This window comes from Anolis carolinensis, chromosome 1, assembly GCF_035594765.1.
Source record: "Anolis carolinensis isolate JA03-04 chromosome 1, rAnoCar3.1.pri, whole genome shotgun sequence".
Taxonomy (NCBI): Eukaryota; Metazoa; Chordata; class Lepidosauria; order Squamata; family Dactyloidae; genus Anolis; species Anolis carolinensis.
In genome coordinates this window covers 326,128,532-326,148,854 of record NC_085841.1, presented here as the reverse complement: position 1 = coordinate 326,148,854, position 20,323 = coordinate 326,128,532, and the positions used below count along the sequence as shown (strand labels likewise).

The 20,323-nt window shown below is 39.4% G+C and overlaps 1 protein-coding gene and 1 long non-coding RNA gene across 2 annotated transcripts in view; one reads left to right on the top strand and one right to left on the bottom strand.

Moving 5' to 3' along the window:
- Nucleotides 1-7,323, top strand: part of LOC134295503 (uncharacterized) — a 31,278-nt gene extending 23,955 nt beyond the window's left edge. The window contains exon 3 of the long non-coding RNA XR_010002098.1: nucleotides 6,595-7,323. This is a non-coding gene — a long non-coding RNA (uncharacterized LOC134295503). The remainder of the gene's footprint in view (nucleotides 1-6,594) is intronic.
- A 1,732-nt stretch (nucleotides 7,324-9,055) lies between these two features.
- On the bottom strand, nucleotides 9,056-19,646 carry psma6 (proteasome 20S subunit alpha 6). Its single transcript, XM_003216570.4, has 7 exons — nucleotides 19,440-19,646; nucleotides 17,382-17,476; nucleotides 16,205-16,286; nucleotides 15,642-15,797; nucleotides 14,291-14,469; nucleotides 9,982-10,076; nucleotides 9,056-9,262 (listed from the first exon to the last, which is right to left on the bottom strand). The coding sequence occupies exons 1-7, from the start codon at nucleotides 19,513-19,515 to the stop codon at nucleotides 9,205-9,207; spliced, it is 741 nt and encodes a 246-aa protein (XP_003216618.2). The 5' UTR covers nucleotides 19,516-19,646; the 3' UTR covers nucleotides 9,056-9,204.
- Nucleotides 19,647-20,323: the final 677 nt, after the last annotated feature.

Genomic DNA, 20,323 nt, shown 5'->3' with positions numbered 1-20,323 from the left:
CCACTTACTTTCAGATGAACGGTACCATGGGGTCCAAAGCTGTTAAGATGGGGATTTCCAAAACCCTCTGCAATGAATTCCCCGTTTTATTTTCCTCTGGTGAATTGGTTCTTTGGATATGTTTACATACAACTTGTGAATATAACCACAGCAAAGTCTTGTAAAAATGCCAGAAAAGTGCTTATTTACATTTGTGTGCTGGGTGTTCATTGATACAGATACTTTGCAAATTCCTGATTCTGTGAAAAGGACTGAACTAATGGGTTGTGATTTTCATAATGCTTGCATAACCTCTGAAGAAAGAAATGATCGTTTAAAAATAAAATGCATCCATAGTGCAATTAAGAAAGAAGAATTTAAAAATTGCATCTGGGGGTAAAAATAGGTTTTTACTGTTACATAGTGCTCGGTTTAATTTTATTTTAGTGTGTATAGCTTTTAGGTTTCATATTGTATATTGTGTTGCTTTTAGAACGTTGAGTCTCTGCTGATAGAGGAAAAAATCAGAAAAAGAAGGAGGAAGAGGAAGAGCAGGTAGAATGTTTTAGTATCTCAGTTTAGTGGATTCCCCTAAAGGTGACAATGCATTATGTGGCAAGTCTACTTGTTGGGTCTCAAGACCCTTTTACTACCACAAACACATCTAATTTCTAATTTTGAAAACTAGGCAATGTTTGTCTCTAGTTATACTTGAATGCAGCACAGCTGAGGAATACCATAGATTCCCCAGATAGAACTAGGAAAGAATCAATTGTGAATCTCTGGAGAATTGCTGCCAGTCAGTGTCGATAATGCTGGTCTAGATGGACAAATGATCTAGCTCAATATAAACTAATTTTCCCACATTCTCTTTTCTTCCTGTTCATTTTCCAAATGGAGCCAATAGACATCTGCTCTGAATTTCCTCTTCCTGTACTGTGCCCCAGTATATTCTCTATACTGAAAAATGGAAAGAATTTTTTTCATTGTGTCAGAAGTGACTTGAGAACATACTGCAAGGCGTTTCTGGTGTGGGAGAATTGTCCATCTATAGAGATGTTGCCCAGGGAACACACAGATGTGTTAGCTGGGAAGCTTCTCTCCTGTCCCCACAAGCTAGAGCTGACAGATGGGAGCTCACCTCGTGAATTTGAACCAGCAAACTTCAGGTCAGCAACCCAATCTTCAGGTCAACAGTTCAGCCAGCACAGAGGTTTAATCCATTGCGCAATAACGGTTCCTCAAGGAAAGAATGATTTCTTGTGATAGAATGATCCCAGTGGTTCACCTGTTGGGATGCTATACATTTCATGCAGGTAACTGGCCAGGGGTGCAACCGTGGGGTCGGGGATTAAAGCATTACCCCACCCCATAATAGTTTTCTTCTCCTTAGCATTGTGGATAGTGAGAGACTGATAATCATAAACACCTAGAATGCAGATGTTTGCTGGGATCACATTTCCTTGGTTATTTTGCCTGCCCCATTTCTTTGGGTGCCCAAATCACTGAACTGTTATGTTCCTTCAATGCTAAATATTTGGTGACTGGAGGAAAACTTCATGGTGTGTGGGGCAGAATTCCAATGGGGGAAAATGTCCTCATCTCCTCCCCCATACCAATGCTCCTATAGTTGGTACGATAGAATCATAGAATCATAGAATAGTAGAGTTGGAAGAGACCTCATGGGCCATCCAGTCCAACCCCCCACTAAGAATCAGGAAATCGCATTCAAAGCACCCTCGACAGATGGCCATCCAGCCTCTGCTTAAAAGCCTCCAAAGAAGGAGCCTCCACCACAGCCCGGGGGAGAGAGTTCCACTGCCAAACAGCCCTCACAGTGAGGAAGTTCTTCCTGATGTTCAGGTGGAATCTCCTTTCCTGTAGTTTGAAGCCATTGTTCCGTGTCCTAGTCTGCAGGGCAGCAGAAAACAAGCTTGCTCCCTCCTCCCTATGACTTCCCCTCACATATTTGTACATGGCTATCATGTCTCCTCTCAGCCTTCTCTTCTGCAGGCTAAACAGGCCCAGCTCTTTAAGCCGCTCCTCATAGGGCTTGTTCTCCAGACCCTGAATCATTTTAGTCGCCCTCCTCTGGACGCTTACCAATTCATTTAAAGATGCATAGTTTAAACCAGCAGTTCTTAAAGTGTGCTCCGCATAGCCTTTAGGGCTCTGTGAGGCATACTGAAGGGCTCTGTGTTGCTGTCTTCCTCCTCCGCTTTCCTACTCTTCCTCCTGCTCTAAGGACGCACAGCACCACCGCCATGCTGCTTCCCTCCTTCCTCTTCTTTCCTCCTCTTGTTCCTTCCTTGAAGTCAGCTCCTGCCAACGCCAGGAAGGAAATCCATGCACCAGGTTTTAAAATAATGGACAGTAAGACCCGTCTTTTATATAGACGGTAAATCAGCTTTTCAGGGGGGATTTTTTAAAAAATAGTTTAAGCAATGTATGTTAGGTTAACAGAGATTAAAATTGGATATAATACAGTAAAATGTTATATAAAGTTTCTCCCTTGCCCTCTATATCACTCTTCTCTCTCTTGATGATTTATTACATATTTGTTAAAATTTATTAATTTACTAACACTAAGCTTAACACTCCTACCCCTCCCTGCATCCCTACTATACCCTTCGGAAAAATATTAGTAAAAAGAAAGATTCAAAAAAAGAAAGAAAAAAACAAGCAAAAAGAAGGAACATATATTTAAAGTGGTATGCCTCTGAATAAAAGATTCTAAAGCATGCTTAAGTATACATGGATGGTATAAAGGACAAACAGCTTTAAGAGAAACATGTGGTCATAGTTTGCTGGCTCGTTCACTTGGCCAAGCATTGGTGGTGGAATGGAGCAATAGCTATCGCTGCTTTGGCTAAGACATTCTGCTGAACCAGGTGGAGGAACACATGGCATCCCTCTAGATTTCTACAGGAAGGGAATTGCTTTTCTATGGAGGAGTAATTTCAATATACAAGGATCCATCTGGCAGTCTGAAGGGGTGCGACATAAAGACATCCTGCCGCCCTCCGCACTTTTGATGAGAACGAAGTCTTAGTGGAAACTGGGAAATCCCAGAACTGCACTTCCTTCCTTCTCTTCAGAGATGGCTTTTGATGAAGGGCAATCACTTTGACATTATAGTGCAATATTTTGTTGCCCTTCAGGCAAAAATGCTGTATTTTCCTCTTATGGTGTTGCAGCTGTTGCTGCTGGAGTTTGCGACAAAATTCTTTCAGTGAATGTGATAATTAAGGCATTTTTGTTACTATACAAAAAGATAAGGAAGATGAACATTGCATCAGTCAGACATTTCTGAGATAACTTCCCACTCTGCAAGCAGCATGTATCGCTTGTTTTTCAAACTAATTCTGGGGGATTCTCAATAATACACGCCACATGCTATTTAAAAGTACTGGATATCAATAGATATCACTGATGATTAATGTAACTTAACATTGGTTACAGATGCTAAGACTAAAATGTCTATTTGCCAAATAAAAGCAACAACACTTTATTTATATTCCTCCCTTCTCCCCGTGGGGACTCAAAGCGGATTACAGTGTAAACAGATACAGGTAAACATTCAATGCCTTGTTACAATACAATGAGAGATACATACACAGACAAAGGCAAAGGCTTCTCCTTTCATTTCCGGCTTTGGAGGCGGTGCTCATCTCTGGCTCTGGGGGAGGTACTCTTCTCCATTTCCAAGCCGAGGAGCCTGCATTGCCACCTCCTGGTCTTGTGACAGCTTGACTGCTTGGAACGTCTTTATGCCTTTCCTGCCGAAGCAGTACCTATTTATCTACTCACATGTGCATGTTTTCCAACTGCTAGGTTGGCAGGAGCTAGGGCTAACAATGGGAGCTTACCCCGTCCCGCAGATTCGAACTGCCAACCTTCAGGTCAGCAATTCAGCAGCACAAGGGTTTAACCCATTGTGCCACCATGGCGCAATAAATCATTAAGTGATCGGAGCACCACACTCGGGGTACTTTTTTAACAGCAAGGCAATTGTAACACCTAGAAGTCTAATACCACAGTGGTGAGATTTGTAAATTTATGAACAAATAACTGAACAGCTGCTTCATAGGTTGGATCTACACTGCCCTAGATCCCAGGATGTGATCCCAGATTATCTGCTTTGAACTGAGTCTAAATTTCCAGATAATCTGGGCTCAACAGATAATCTGGGATCAGATTCTGGGATATAGGGCAGTGTAAAAAGGGCCTTAGAGATCTACCAAGTGTATCCAGATCCTCTCTTTGTCCATTCCTCCTGTAAATCAGTAGGTCAGTGAGAGTAACAACTTTGCTAAAAGAGAGACAGCCGCATAGAGACAAGGGCATCATTTCATACGAGTCCCTTCCTATATGGAGTGTGTTATTGATAACCCCCCAGAATTAGTTTGAAACTGCATTATATGATCAGCGTGGACTCATATAATGCTGTTTAACTGCATTGAACTGCATTATGTGAGTCTACACTGACCATATAATGCAGTTTGAAATGGCATTATATGGCAGTGTAGATGGGTACTTAGAGATACCCTATCTTCACTTAATATTGCACAAAGTGTTTTGAATGTCTCTAAAACCATCAATCGCTAAGATCACAAAGGTTAGCTCTTCCCGTGTCTTATAATGAAAAGTAGAAAATGGCTTGAAGGATAGCTTATTGAGAGTAATACAAACAGTTCTTGGATACTTCAGTGTTACCTGGGCATTGTCTACCCTGAAGGCACCAGATTGTGTCTACTTTTGGAAGCTGAACAGGGTCAGTTCTGGTTAGTACTTTAATGGGAAGCAGCCAGGAAAACTAGATGTTATAGGCTATATTCAGAGGAAGAAGATAGTGAACCACCTTTACGTATTCTTTGCCTAAGAAAATCACATGAAATTTATGACTTGATGTCACATACATGCACACACATGAGGTATGCACATAGCTGCTGGCTATGGTCCCATCTAATAGAGTTGCACTACAAACATTGGATATAATTCAAGAGATAAACACAGATTCAAGGCTGTACTTGTCTGGTATCAGTGCAAATGCACTTTCTGAATTGCTAGAGGCAGCTGCTTGCAGCCTGTGTGGACTTTCCTTCAATTTACTTATCACGACACAATGAATACAATGCTATTCTCAAACCAGAGTGTGAGAAAGGAACTCCTGAGAAGAGTGTGAGAAGGGAAATTTTCTACAATTATTAACTTTACTATCACCAAGTAAAAGATGGTATCACAACCGTGTCATGTTTTCTCAAGACTCCAAAATGAAAGATGAAATGGTATTTTGACAACCACTTTGCATATTGTCCTTAGGCCTAACTGACTTGATTACAATTCTAGGTTGCAGTGTCAAAAATGAAATCTACCTATTTTGACTAGAGTAAAGGTAAAGGTTTTCCCCTGACACTAAGTCTTGTCGTGTCCGACTCTCGGGGTTGGTGCTGATCTCCATTTCTAAGCCAAAGAGCCGGCGTTGTCCATAGACACCTCCAAGGTCATGTGATGAGCATGACTGTATGGAGTGCCGTTACCTTCCCACCGGAGCAGTACCTATTGATCTACTCACACTTGTATGTTTTCAAACTGCTAGGTTGGCAGAAGCTGGAGCTAACAACAAGAGCTCACCCCCCGCTCTCCAGATTTGAACCATTGTCCTTTCGGTCAGCTAGTTCAGCAGCTTAGCGATTTAACCCGCTGTGCCACTGGACTATAGGATGGGCTAAACTTAGCCAAATGTAAGGTCAGATGCAAAGCAGAGATCCCTTTTCTGCTCATGCTGGGTACCTCAAATCCCAAGCAGAGGTAATATTCATTAGTTCAGTTGAGTACAGAACCCACAATGATAGTTTCATATTTGACTAACCTCTATTTATGGGGCCAGAGAGAAACTATTACAGTAGAGTCTCACTTATCCAACACTCGCTTATCCAACGTTCTAGATTATCCAATGCATTTTTGTAGTCAGTGTTTTCAATATATCATGATATTTTGGTGCTAAATTCGTAAATACAGTAATTACTACGTAGCATTACTGTGTATTGAACTACTTTTCCTGTAAAATTTGTTGTATAACATGATGTTTTAGTGCTTCATTTGTAAAATCACAACCTAATTTGATGTTTAATAGGCCTTTCCTTAATCTCTCCTTATTATCCAACATATTCACTTATCCAACATTCTGCTGGCCCGTTTACGTTGGATAAGTGAGACTCTATTGTATATAAAACCCATATATAGATAATATTGTTCAGAAGGTTGCTCTTTTCTCCTGTTGCCCAACTTTGCTACTTAAAAAACTTTAATGACATTTGCTACTAAATCGGTTAGACACCTATTTTAGCTTAATTTAGCTTCAGAACGTTTCCATTTATCTTTCTCTCCAAAACTCCTTCTTGCCCCAATTATCTAAAACTCCAGAACTGCTCTGAGCTAAGTTAAGAGACTAAACTGGCAAGCTGTACAGAGTAAACAGCATGCACATTAGGTTACACACTAGATAAACCAGTTCAGCAGCAACAGTATTTAATTGTTGTTTATGAAGCTTGTGCACCAACTAAATCAGGATAGAGAACTCTGAGTAATACACATATATGTGTTGTTTTTTAGTAGACACCCAAGACCGTTGCATACGTCTGGCTTCATCACCTAGATACTTCCTTCCTGTTTCAAGATTTCTTGATATACAGAAAGAGTAAAAACACAATTACCATGAACTCTCACAAAAACAAAATGGATTAACAGCAAGAAGGGGCAGACGGTACATCTGGAACACCCTTTTCACAATATAGTTTGGCAACTTCGGAATTGAAATAATGGAAGATCCAACCGGAGTACTTTTAAGATTGCATTTTTATGCAGGAGTTTCTGGAAATAAGGTTACATATTTTGGCAGGACTTACGTCTGAGCAGTGATGTGTAAGATTGCACTTTCAAAGGTATTAAATGTTATTTCTATACAGTTTTGGGGATTCTAGATGCTAGAACTTTAAGAAGATGAATCCTTTGGGAGAACCAGTTCTTAAACATAGAAAATTGGGCTTACCATCTAACATAGTGATAAATTAAGAACAATATTATTCTAATACAGCAATTAAAAAACATAAAAAGGACTGAAACACTTTGGCATAATTAATTACTATTTTAAGTTTAAACAGTATCATTTGTGCCAGTTGAATTTGTGGGACAGTGCACAATATTGCTCCCAAAATATTTTCTAATTTTGTGTTTTAAGTTTTTGATCATCAGTTTTGTTTGAATGTTGCTGTAAACCACCTTTTATCCCATGTTGGGAAAAGGTGAGATTCTAAGCAAATACACGCATTATCAGTTTATGAAGCAGAATTTCCTCTTCTCTATTCCTTCCAGATGTTGGGGCTATAGGGGGACTTTAGGGGGAAGCTGGTCTGTCAACATACTCCATTCAGATGGTCGTTGTTTTCATGCAGACCGTGACATCTGCAGTTTTATCCACACATACCTTGAAAAGTCTCATTGAACCCGAAAAAAACAAACAAACTTCCAAATGGGATAACATTTAGCATTAATCTGAGGAAGAATTGTTTTAATAGTGCTGTTTCACAAACAGGTGAAACACCACTTATTATTAAGAGAGGTTCACAAGCAGGAAATTTGTCTGAAATGGGAGGTTGATCCCTCTTGCAATCTGATCAAGGAAGGAGACCTAAGTTCTAAACTGTTTCATCTGTTGCTTCCTCCTTTAGTTTTGTTAGTCTTGCAAGGTACATGAGTTAAAACCGCTCAGATTTTAAAGTCAGGCTTTATTTTATATAGAGCCACTGGTAGATTTCTCCTTCACCTTCCTAAAATGGTAATTCAATAGTAAACATCAACCTCTAATCCTAAGGAATGATAAAGGAGCAATTCACTCCCAATGAGATATACTCAAGCCATATCCTTTAGGGTAGGAGTAGCTGCTGGACTCTGGAACTACTGTTGTAAAACAGGGTGTCCAAAGGCCAACTAACCTGACCTAAATTTATCTACTTTTGTATGTTATGTAATGTATACTTCCCTAATGATTGCAATGATCAAAACAGGTAGTGACATTGTTAAAATAGGTAACACTGTTCCCAAGCTGTTCAAGCCACACACTCTTAAGTTCAACCTTTAATCAAGGTATTATATTCTTTAATAATACATGAGACATCCTATATGATAGATTAATGCATTAAAGCTATTTTAGGCTAAAGTTTGATTATTGTACCACTTTGTAAAACAGGGCTTCTTAAAACTTTTTCTACTTGCGACCCCTTTTTGCCCGAGAAACGTTTATGTGACCCCAGGTATATAATAAAATAGGTATAAAAATCAAACATTTACTGATAACAAATCAGCAGTTGCAAGGCTTGCTAAATAGGTTGATTTTCCTTTTTGTGGAGTCCAGCTGAAGCATTTTTTTGCAGTAAATATTGCAGATTGTTGCTAACAGATTTTTGTAAATGAGTGGCATTCAGAAACATTTAACTGTTGCCAATTTTTATGACCCCAACATTGAGCTAAGGACCCCCAGTTAAGAAGCAGGGAGGGACCTATGTGGTCTTCTATGTATTGAGCTACAACTCCCAGCATCCATCAGTCTATTCTGGCTAGAGCTGCTGGGAGTTATAGTCCCAACAACTGCTGGAAAACCTATGCTACCTACTTTTTTCTTGAGATTCACAGCTCCGCCATCCAAACATACACCAATAGCATCAGATGACCCAAAGAGAGGGCCTTCTACTTAATCTGTGAGGAAGCACTTCCATCCCTGAGTACCCTATAGATTCTCTTTTAGCATAAAGATGTTTAGGGTTTTATAAGCATGTTTAAACACGATTGCAAAATTCCTGTGATCAGCAGTAACTGTTTGTGAGAATCGTAAACCAACTAACAAGTTTTGCAAGTTTACAGAAACTTCACCCTGTTTCCTCTGAAAGTCCTTTTCCAAAGCTGCTTTCTATGGTTATTTTCAGGAATGTCTACAGCTACATATAACACACAATACAATTCAGGCAGAGCATCACCGATGTGTCAAATAATTTGATGTTAGGAAATAAAAGGACAAAACTTTCCAAAACCTCAGTTTTATTTGTACAGAGTGAAATACATGAGATAAGGAGCATTCCATTTTCAACCGATAATCCAGAGCCATTAATAAGTTTGGTTTCAACCAGGTATTCTTGCGTGAAGTCACAGAATTCCAGACTGTAAACAGAGCTAATCTCTCTCCGCTAAAGCAACCAGGTGAGTATCAACCTCTGCTTCTGTGAGGATCCTAGAGGAGGGATGGAAACAAGTTATTCTGTGTCTCAAAGCATTTGCACCATTAGATGATTCACATTATACAGAGGTGGAAAGCCCAATTCTCACTACAAATCTGGTTACCCAAAACTATACAAGTCTGCAGTTAAGCAATGAATACGCAGTAAGACTCCTGTAACTGTGCAGCACATAACATGTTTTCATTTACCTATCTAGGGGAATAATGGTCTCTCTAAGAATTTGCTAGGTCATCTAGGCAATTCTATGGTATACCATAAAGTTGCATTGGAGGACATAACCAATTCCTAGAAAGGTTATTCCTGGTGTTCAGTCATGTCCATGGTTTCACATAATTATGGTCCAGCTGAGAATGTATCTCATGTGGATACAGGGGTCTGGGTTTTTCGGGGTGGAAAATCCATAAAAAGTTAGGAACTGATTACTTATATAATTCCTGCCATTCCTACTAAAACCAAATTCTTACTTTTTACCATCTGTTCAATATTATTTCACATATTTATAGTCTTATGCACTCTGTCAGCCCTATACACAAAATGCACATGCCATAAGGCATATACTACTATATACTTCATCTTGTATAAATAAATCAAAATACTCCAAATTGTACTGCCAGGAAGCAGAAATTAAAATATTTCCAAAGTACTTCTGTCAAAGAATAAAATTAATGAGTTGTGTTTAAATAAAAGGAGAGGTCTAAACTCTTTACTTTACCTGAATTTGGGATTATCAACTGTAACAACTCCTATTTCTATTTCAGAAGGTTTGAAGTCAATGGACAAAACAGTAGATAGGCAGGTTATTGCTGTCTGAAATTGAAGTAACATTGAAGTCCAATGAAATCAAACAATGCAGTTATGAGAAAAATAAGTTTTAGACATTGTAAGTGTACTGTTCACATTCACCCCCTTAATTGTAAGCCAAATGAACTGTATTACAAATATTTTCAAGCAGTTACAATTAATTGTATTTAGATCTAATACAATTCAACCTTTCCTGTTGAGAAGCAAGGCAGCCAGCCCAGCCCGCATACACCATATTTACACCTGAGATTTACAAATACAATTATAGCAACATTTGGAGCAGCAAGCAGCACTATAAAACAAACAGCTTTCCATTTTTTGAAGGACCCTATATAAATTCAAAGAAAATGCATATTTTCTGTATTGTAGCTTTATTTACCATTGTGAAGTGTTCAGAAGCTCCATTTATTAAAGGGGTTATGCTTTTGGAAGTACAATTACTTGTTCAGCCCATGAATTTAGATCCATAGATAAACTCAGACAAAAGTTCAGTGAAGGCAAGAACATTTCTGCCTTTTTAATATTCTTACATCTACCTCTATATACAGATTTTCTACCTTTTACAGAAATGGGGAATGTATCCAAGAATCATGTTCAATACTCCTTTTGAGGACTACAAAGGGATCCTCAGAAAGCATTGCACCCCACATACGGGTGGTCTCCTGTAATTGTCCTGACACAGATACCTATAAAGGTTCTTACAACCCCACTAGTCCCAACCTCTATGACCAATGGGGAAGGATGACAGGAGATATGCCAAAGCTTTAAACGGGCATCACATGGGAAAAGGCTTATGACAATAACATGGGAAAAAGCTCATGGCAATAAGAGCACAGGCGTATCAAAGTGTTGTCTTATATTTTAATAGCTCGATCCTGGGAGGCTCACTATTTCAGCTAATTATAAAATGGTTTTGAGGAGGTGAGATTAATATCCTGCTCATTTGCAATTATACAGTGAGAACACATCCATATGACAATGGGAAAGAAGTTACTCAAACATATGCAAGCTCTGACAGAGTCTATCAAGAGCTGGCAGTAGTTCTGCTGAAGCAGCAAGCTGTTGTTAGAAGTCTTGCATTTGCTTTATATCATTGTAAAATATAGGATTCAAAGAAAGGCCCCATATCGACATTAATATGTCAAATGCAAAGATGAACAAATCTAACAAAAATGTTTCTCTTTTTTAAAGTGCCAAAGGACATTTCAACCCAACATTAATAGGGTCATAGATGTCAGTTCCACTTTAGCATAAAACAGTCTTCAGGCATCCTAACATGCACGAACAAGCACAGAATAAACTATTCTGTCACCAAGGAAGCACAAGACATGCACAAAGGAGGTGAATATTTATAGCTTAACTATTTTGGCCAAAATTTGAAGAACAGCCCCAGGAATATAGGTGTCAACTGCTAATTAATTTCTTGCAGCTTCTGTTGCCAAGTCTCACCAGACACATTACAGATCATTCTGGAAAGAAATGGGATCCAGATGAACTAAGACTAAAGTTGACATGTTCCTATATTTTTAAAGATACATGAATCATGGCTTGCCTCAACCTATTTCTCCAATGGACTGCACTTAAATAGTTGTGGCCAACAAGAATGACCTCAACATTAAACAGTTCAGAAGAATGTCTCACTAGTGTGTGTGTTTTGCCCAAAGTGGCTCCTCTGCTGAAATTTGCCAGGCAACTGCTTTTCATCAGAGATCTGCAATCATTTGCACCGTGGGAATTTTGAAGGGACATCCCTGAAAAGCCAGCATTCATATAAAACAGCAACAACCAGCACTCACATATCAAAACAATAACATGCATAAGCCTCTGAAGAATGGTTCTGCAATCCACTATGGGAATATAATTATGCTAGTCCTTCCTTGAGAACAGAAAGCAATAGTTATGTGTTTGTTGTAAATGCAGATCTTCCCTAACACTCCTGGGAATTAGCATCAACACTGTAATTACTGTCCTCTTGACCAGTTACTGACTCCACATCCCAGCAAATACACCTGACTCACTGTGCCTATGGCTACCATCACTTTCTTTGCTCTCTTGGAGTACATTCCCATTTTTTCCTTTATACTTTTGTCAAACTTCTTTCATCTGCTGCTCTAAAATAACTTATTTAATAAGTATGTGTTGTGCTATTTGATGAGCAGTGTTTCAGCTGGACTTAGGGAACACTACAAGCTTTGAGGACTAAACTGGGAAAAAGTGAATACTGAAGTGGCATGAACTTCAAGGTACCTTGAAAAGAAGTGCTGCAACAAAAGCAGGATGGTATTTCTATCATGAAAGAAGATAAATTTTCCAGGTACAAGATGAAACGAAGTAGGAAGAGCTGATTTGAGACCGAAGCTCTCCTAAGGACAGTGATCCCTAAATGCTAGTCCTCTGTTGTTTAGAATGTCACTCCCAGAAGCCTCAGCTGCCTTGGTCAATGATCAGGGATTCTGGAAGCTCAAGTCTGAAACATCTAGTAGACCAGAGTTTGGAAAGCATTGCCTTAATGTGTGGCTAGTGTTTGTTTGGGCTACTTTTGTTTAACAGGGACAGTAATGGCTTCCCTCACAGGAAAAGGAAATACTATAAGGGGCAAAAACCAAAGAGGGAGAACAGGGAGGCAGGTGGACAACAGAGGTCTTGGGTGATATCTGAGTAGAGTAGGAGTTGACAATAAACCTTCAAATGTTTTTATATATATAATTCAGTTGACGATTCTTCACCATTATCAGCCATTGGAGCAGATATCAACTATAAGCCATGAACATCTGGAAGACCACTGTTGCCCACCCTACAGTAAAGCCAAAAGCCCACTATTATCATATGAAAAATCAGAAAAATACAATTTCCCCTCTGCACAGCTAGGGTGCATATAAATGAGATTAAGAAAGCAAGGATATCAGCACTATGTCTTGGAAAGGAGAAGGGAATGTCAAGTGGTAATTAAAGGACCCAACGGAAAACTGAGGAATGTTAATACTCCAATGACACAAAGGCATTTGGAAAATTGAGTGGTAGTTGATAAATGAAGTGGGACAGACCTGTTTGCTTATCTGCCAATCTGTGATTTAAGTAACTATCAATTGTGAACATAGACCTTGGCTTGGCATGCTTTCTTTCTTTAAATATTTATAGCTGTCCTGTCCTTTATCTAATGTGCAAATAGATTCTGTATGTTGAAAACAAACTCCCTCAAGTAAAGAAATGAGTCTGTGAAGTCCTAAGAACACAGTGAAGTATTTTAACTTATAATATCTCAGAGGATGGGCCACACACACTAATCTCTTCAATGATGATGATGGTCATTTTACTACCCTCTTCTCCTTTTGATGCTAGTATATAAACTCAAAGACCCAGAACAAATATTTTGAAGAGTATCAAGGCAGGGAAATCCTCACTGTTATAGCTCAAAGGAGGGGTTTATGTAGATAACGTTCCACTTTCAGTACCAGGCATTTCTGGATGTGACTGGGAAAGCATACTATCATAGGGAGCTGCTGACAGAGGATGTATGCAAAACAAGGTGGCCTTATGCTTAGGTTATAAGCGTGAAATCTTTTTGGTTAAAAAACATGTATAAATATGCAGAAATCCCAACACCACAATCACATTTTATTGTCTATCTAATGAACCAACTGCCCAGAAATTGGAACAGTAACTATATAACTCTCTGTTAATAATTACCGTGTTGATTGTTTATTCCTGCATGGCAGGGGGTTGGGCTGGATGGTCTTTGTGGTCCCTTCCAACTCTTATGATTCTAGGATTCTACTTTAGGAATATGTGATGCTGTTACAATTTTATTCCTGAATACATTCACTTGCAAGAAGAACATCAGACTACAGATTATTGTAGCAAGTATTTGTAATCTGCCTATGTTCAGCTTTCTTGTGTCTTAAGGGGAAATTACTGCCACCATTGGCAGTAATGTGTCAATGTGGGAGAGAACTTTCTGGCTTTGAAAAACAAAGACTCAGGAAAATCTATATAAAACACAGAAAAAGGCCTTTAGCTATCTCAAGTACTGAGTAATTACAATAAGCCAAACCTGCTTCGCATGAACTACAATAAAGAAAACACAAACTTTTGACAACCACAACACTGAATAACAGGAAAGGAAAATATTTAAAGGGTCTCCCTCACATGAACCCCAAACTGCAAATACCCATCACCATCAGGGATTACAACCCAAGTTAGAAATAGTCCTTCAGATTTACCTCCACTGTTTGCTCAAATGTCCAGTCCAATTTTTTCTTTACTTTCTTTTCAAGAAAGCTAGTTGATTCAGTTTGTTTGACTCCTGCAGCTGTTGCCTTAAATCCACAGTAGTATCCTGCAGGGTCACACTTGTATACCTGAGGATTGTTTTCTTCATCAATGCCAATCATAATCACACCTTTGAGAGAAAGAATAATTTCAAAAACATTATTTCCTACAAAGCTACTAAATACAAATGACTGTGATTCTCGTTTGTTGTCCAAGGGCTCCAATCTAGTCAAGATCCCACTTAATAGAGGAATGAGTTTCCCCCTCTTAATTTCCACATTCAGCCCGTAGCTTTGTACTTATGCTACCAACAAAAACCATTACATTGGCTAGTTCCATGAGCTGGACAAATGAGCTTTTGCAGCTAAGCATTTTAATGGTGTTAAAAATTAATCCTATGTTAACCAAACCATTGCTCTGAATCTGGAGTTTGAAAAAAGCTCTTTTACAGTCTTATCACACACATAGGTGGTCAATACTAAATTGTACTGCAGACTTAATTTCCTAACATTCTTAAGTGTTATCTTCAGTTTACAGATAGCCCCTAAGTTACAAACATCCAACTTGCAAATTATTCAGTTAAGAACGGGAGTGAGACAACAGGAAATGAACTTTGCCACTCTGAAGGAAAATTCACTCCTGGAAGAGTGATCATGGGGGAAAGGTGTCTCCACTTAAACTTTATCACCAATCCTTGCTTTCACAACAAGCCATGTTTTTTAAAATCCAATTATCACAGGGAAAGAAAGTGAAGCGAGATCTGAACAGGGGCACAGACAGCAAAACAAACACCACAGAGGTGTTAATGCTTCCCTTTGCTATCCAAAGCTTAAAAAGATATACAGTAGAGTCTCACTTATCCAAGATAAACAGGCCGGCAGAACATTGGATAAACAAAAATCTTGGATAATAAGGAGGGATTAAGAAAAAAGCCTATTAAACATAAAATTACATCATGATTTTACAAATTAAGCACCAAAACATGTTTTACAAGAAATTGACAGAAAAAAGCAGTTCAATACACAGTAATGTTATGTAGTAATTACTCTGTATACGAATTTAGCACCAAAACATTGCAACATTTACTACAAAAACAATGACTACTAAAAGGCAGATTGCCTTGGATAATACAGAACCTTGGATAAGTGAAGCTTGGATAAGTGAGACTCTACTGTATATTTTGCTGGCTACACTTTTAAAAGTACCTGTTCTGATGTACAAACAAATTCAACTTAAGAACAAACCTACAAAACCTATCTTGTTCATAGCTTGGGGACTGCCTGTATATGTCATTATACTTACAGCAACCAAGAGGCCTCATTTCAGCATTTTGTGTATAGACCTGAGAAATGTCTGCAATCCTTTTGCACAGCATATCTACTGGAATGTCATAACCATATTTGTATTTCCAATTTGCAGCTTCATAACGGGCTCTCTGCACCTGAGACCGACTGTCAGCTAATATTAAAGGAAAAAGAGAAATCAGTCTTTATACTCTATGTAATCGGCGACCTGAAAATGTAACTTATATTCAAACACAATCTGACTGATCTTCTGTAAAAGGATCTATATTCCAACATTCCAACTCTGCAAGATCTGGATTTATTTATGTCCGTCTTTATTTACTTTATTTTGATCCTGCCTAACTCCCAATATAGGGACACATGGCAATTAAATCCACTCTCCTTTTCAGGGACCATAGCACAATAGCTTAGAATTAGCTATTGGTGTCCCATCCATGAACTTAGTTCTTCCCCTGAAATCTCCAATGCAAGTTCTTTACCATGAAAAATTAAAAGTTTAATTGTTTATTTAGCAACACAACCTAAACTTCAGCTGAAATCAATATGTTGTATTTTTCATACCTGTCATTCCTGTCATTACACATCCAATATTTTCAGTTATTCTGAATAAGTGTGTCACTGTGCTAGAATCCAGTAGTTTATCCTAATTGATAAAAGAGAAAAAAAATGTAAATAGCATATTACAAAACAAGGTCCAATTTAGAATGTCTTATCTGCACAAAAACAGCTTTCAAAAACAGTATTTTTTAATAGTTTCAGGATCATGTCATCTTATTTCAAACACAGTTGATAGCTATAGTTCGATGGTTTGTTCAATACTTAAGACTTCTTGACTCCTTTTCACAGCAGCATGCTTTCTCTGATGGGGAAGTATTTCCTGGTTACATTAATTTGACTCTCACAGGTACTTCCCCACTTTTGGAGCACTGCTTTAGAAAATCTTTTAATTATCAGTAACTTGTAAACTACACATTAAATGGACGGAAACAAATGAAGAGCTGAAGTCCTTAAATCAGGGAAATTTTCTCATGAGATCATGACAGACCCAGACGGCCACTACTCAGTTTTATCAAAACAATTGTGTTTCCTCCTTGGAGCTGTACATCCCGAGAGAGCAAGAGAACTGCACAAGAGGACTAATTCTACTAACTTCCAAGTCTGATTGTTTATGAATTCATCTGCATTCTTCAAAGAACCCTAGTAGTCTTCAATAATGAGAACAACTGCTATGGAGTTAAGAATTACAGTCACGACCTAATAAGAATGTGCACCACACCTAACGGTACCTAATTTTTTTAGAAGCATGGATTATTTTTTCTTTCTCACTTTCTATCCTCTGGCTGTTATTGCACACTTACATTTTCATAATTATTATCTGGCTGTGAAGATCTTTCTACAGATATTCTGGCACCTTTTGTGAACCCAACGAAGAGGAAAGGCCTCTGCTCCCAGTGTAAGGCTTCTTCAGAGGAAAGGAAACTAGATACATCTTTGCAGTCGGTCTGTAGCTAACAAGGAGGAGCTATGGTCTTTAATGCCTCGTCTACTACTATGCATCTAATGTGAGCGTTGTTGCACAATAATATTTCTTTCCACAAAATCTTAAAAAGGTAATAAGCAAGTGTAACTGGGGTTATGCTTGCATATGTAACCAACACGATAAAAATAAAAGAAGACCACTAATTAGCTAAGCTTTCAAACATTTTCAAGGAGACAGTAGGATAGTTGTGTTACTTACAGGTACTTTCTTCTGTGTGACAACAACTGCACAGTCTTTTCCACGGACGGCTACTGATGTAAGACCACCCTGGTTTATGGCCTTAAACGCATACTCTTAAATGATAAAGAAAATATCAAGATTTAGAAATACTTTTATGGCAATAACTTTCAGAACAAAACTCTTAATTAAAAGGCAATTACACGGGCCGACACATTTCAGTGCCTCAAATGTTAGGGCTGTCTCTGGGTATATTTGACCTGTCAATCCTAAAAACAGCACCAGTTTTCCTCTATCGGCTGTAGTTTTTAAGACACAGTAGATATAGCATCTACCAGTTGTCATGTGCTAGCCCATATAAAACCATGCTAACCATATCTAAAAAACTAGACCTGATACGGCCTATCCAATGCAATGTTCTGATTCATTACCCCAAATAACCCCAGGAACAGGTCTAAAAACCAAAACACAAAAAGTTGGGCTGTATTAGATGTTTCTGCCTAGATTTTTATTATTTAAATCTGAAATTTTTATTGTAATAAGTATGTTAATTATTATTTTTCATTCTTTGATATTGTGTGCTGTAATTATGGCATTGAATGCTTGCCTTTTTATATGTATGTAAACCACCCTGAGTCCCTCTGGGGAGAGAGGGTGGTCATAGAATCGTAGAGTTGGAAGAGGGCCATCAAGTCCAACCCCCTGCAAGAAGCAGGAAAATCTCATTCAAAGCACTCATTCAAAGAAATAAAGTTTATTATTATTATTTCACCCAAAGAATTACACAATTTGAAATGTGAAAAAAATCTAAGTGGCATTTGAGAAACTATGCTGCTAAGAATGTATGCTTCTTATCACAGTGGAGGTATGAGTACAGGATAATGCAAAGATGTTATCTTTTAAAAGACGGGGAAAGGAGTCTGTTGGCACCTTTAATATTAATCAATTTATTTCAGTGTACAATTTCATGGGACTAATAATAATACACTTTGTTTATATTCCGCCCTTCTCCCCTAGGGGACTCAGAGCGGATTACAGCATTTACATATATAGGCAAACATTCAATCACATGAGACACACAAACACAAACAAAGGCAAATGCTTCTCCTTTCATTTCTGACATCTGGAGGCGGTGCTCATCTCTTGATCTGGGATATACTTTTCTACATTATCAAGCTGAGGAGCCTGTGTTGTCACTTCCTGGTCATGTGGCCAGCAAGACTGCTTGGAGTGTCTCTTTGCCTTTTTCCGCCTATTTATCTACTCACATTTGGTACCTATTTATCTACTCACATTTGCATGCTTTCAAACTGCTAGTTTGGCAGGAACTAGGGCTGACAGATAAGAGCTCACCCCAGATTCAAACTTCCAACCTTCAGGTCGGCAGTTCAGCAGCACAAGGGTTTAACCCAGTGGTTCTCAACCTGTGGGTCCCCAGGTGTTTTGGCCTACAACTCCCAGAAATCCCAGACAGTTTACCAGCTGTTAGGATTTCTGGGAGCTGAAGGCCAAAACACCTGGGGACTCGTAGGTTGAGAACCACTGGTTTAACCCATTACGCCACTCTACATTTCTTCCGATGCGAACAGATTCTATCTTTCAGATTAACACAACTACATCTTTGATTTCTAAAAGAGAGGTCTTGTTGCTTTGGATACCAGAGGGGAAAATTCAGTAAGTGAAACTGAAAGAAGTTCATTTAGGGAAGTATTCAAGGGGAGGCTAAAACGCACAATGGGACTGTGAAGGTTTCTTTCAGTTTCGCTTTTGAAAACCGTTGTTTTCGCCCAGAAATGTTTCCCCACCTTTTACATTTAATGTACTCCACCCATACAATGACAGGAACGGTGTGCTTTCTCATGGGCTCTCTATATGTGACGTTGAGGAGTGCGTTTACACCAGGCAGGAGCAAATTTGGGCCTTCTCTCCAGGTGTTTTGGACTTCAACTCCCACCATTCCTTAAGCGGCTGAGGGGGAAAAGGAAAGGGCCTGAGGCTGTGAGGAATGGTGGGAGTTGAAGTCCAAAACACCTGGAGGGCCTAGGCCATGACGGAGCGCTTCTCGCCGGACTCACTCACCCACTTGGTAGAGGCGTCCCTCGGGGGAGAAAATGGTAATATGCCGGTCGAAGCCGGCACTGGAGCCTCGGGACATGTTTCTATGGAAAAGACCAGCGCGGGGGCCGAACAGTACCACGAACGGACCACTTTCAGCAGCCGAAGAGCGAGCCACGGAGGATAACTTCCGGGCCACATGGCCCCGCGCAGGCGCAGTACGCCCTGCGTTGTCCTAAGAAGCGGCAGGGCCCACGTTCCCCTCCGGTTCATTTTGCTCCTTAGTCATTGTGCGCAACGCGCAGGCGCAGGAGGGATTCGCCGCTGCCACAAAGCCCGGAGTTACCTTTCTGAGCATGCGCAAAAAAGCGCTAGGGTGGCTCTCATTGCCACGGTTCTGAGCCCGACATAGCGAAAACGCTTCTGCCCGAAGCACTTTTGGAGGCTTGCTCTTCGCTCTAAAGGATTTCAGAAGAGGTTGCGTTAAGGTGCAGGCCTGGGGCAAACTTGGGCCCTCCCTCCAGGTGTTTTGGACTTCAACTCCCATAATTCCTAACAGCCTCGGGCCTCTTAAGCAGCTGAGGAAAAGGTAAAGGCCTGAGGCTGTTAGGAATTGTAGGAAAGTCCAAAACACCTGGAGGGAGGGCCCAAGTTTGCCCCAGGCCTGATCTACAGTGTAGAATTAATGTAGTTTGGCACCATTTTATCTGCCTTGGCTCAGTGCTATGGAATCCTTGGAGTTGTAGTTTTTGGTCTGTAGCCTTCTCCTTAGACCATGGTTTTACGACAGATGGCACTTTAGGTTATTGGTGCTGTTCTGAGTTCAAATTGTTTTATATACTAGTGGTTTTATTTTGTATTGTACTGTGAGTTTATCTTATGCCAATGAAGGGCAACCTTTTGTGCTT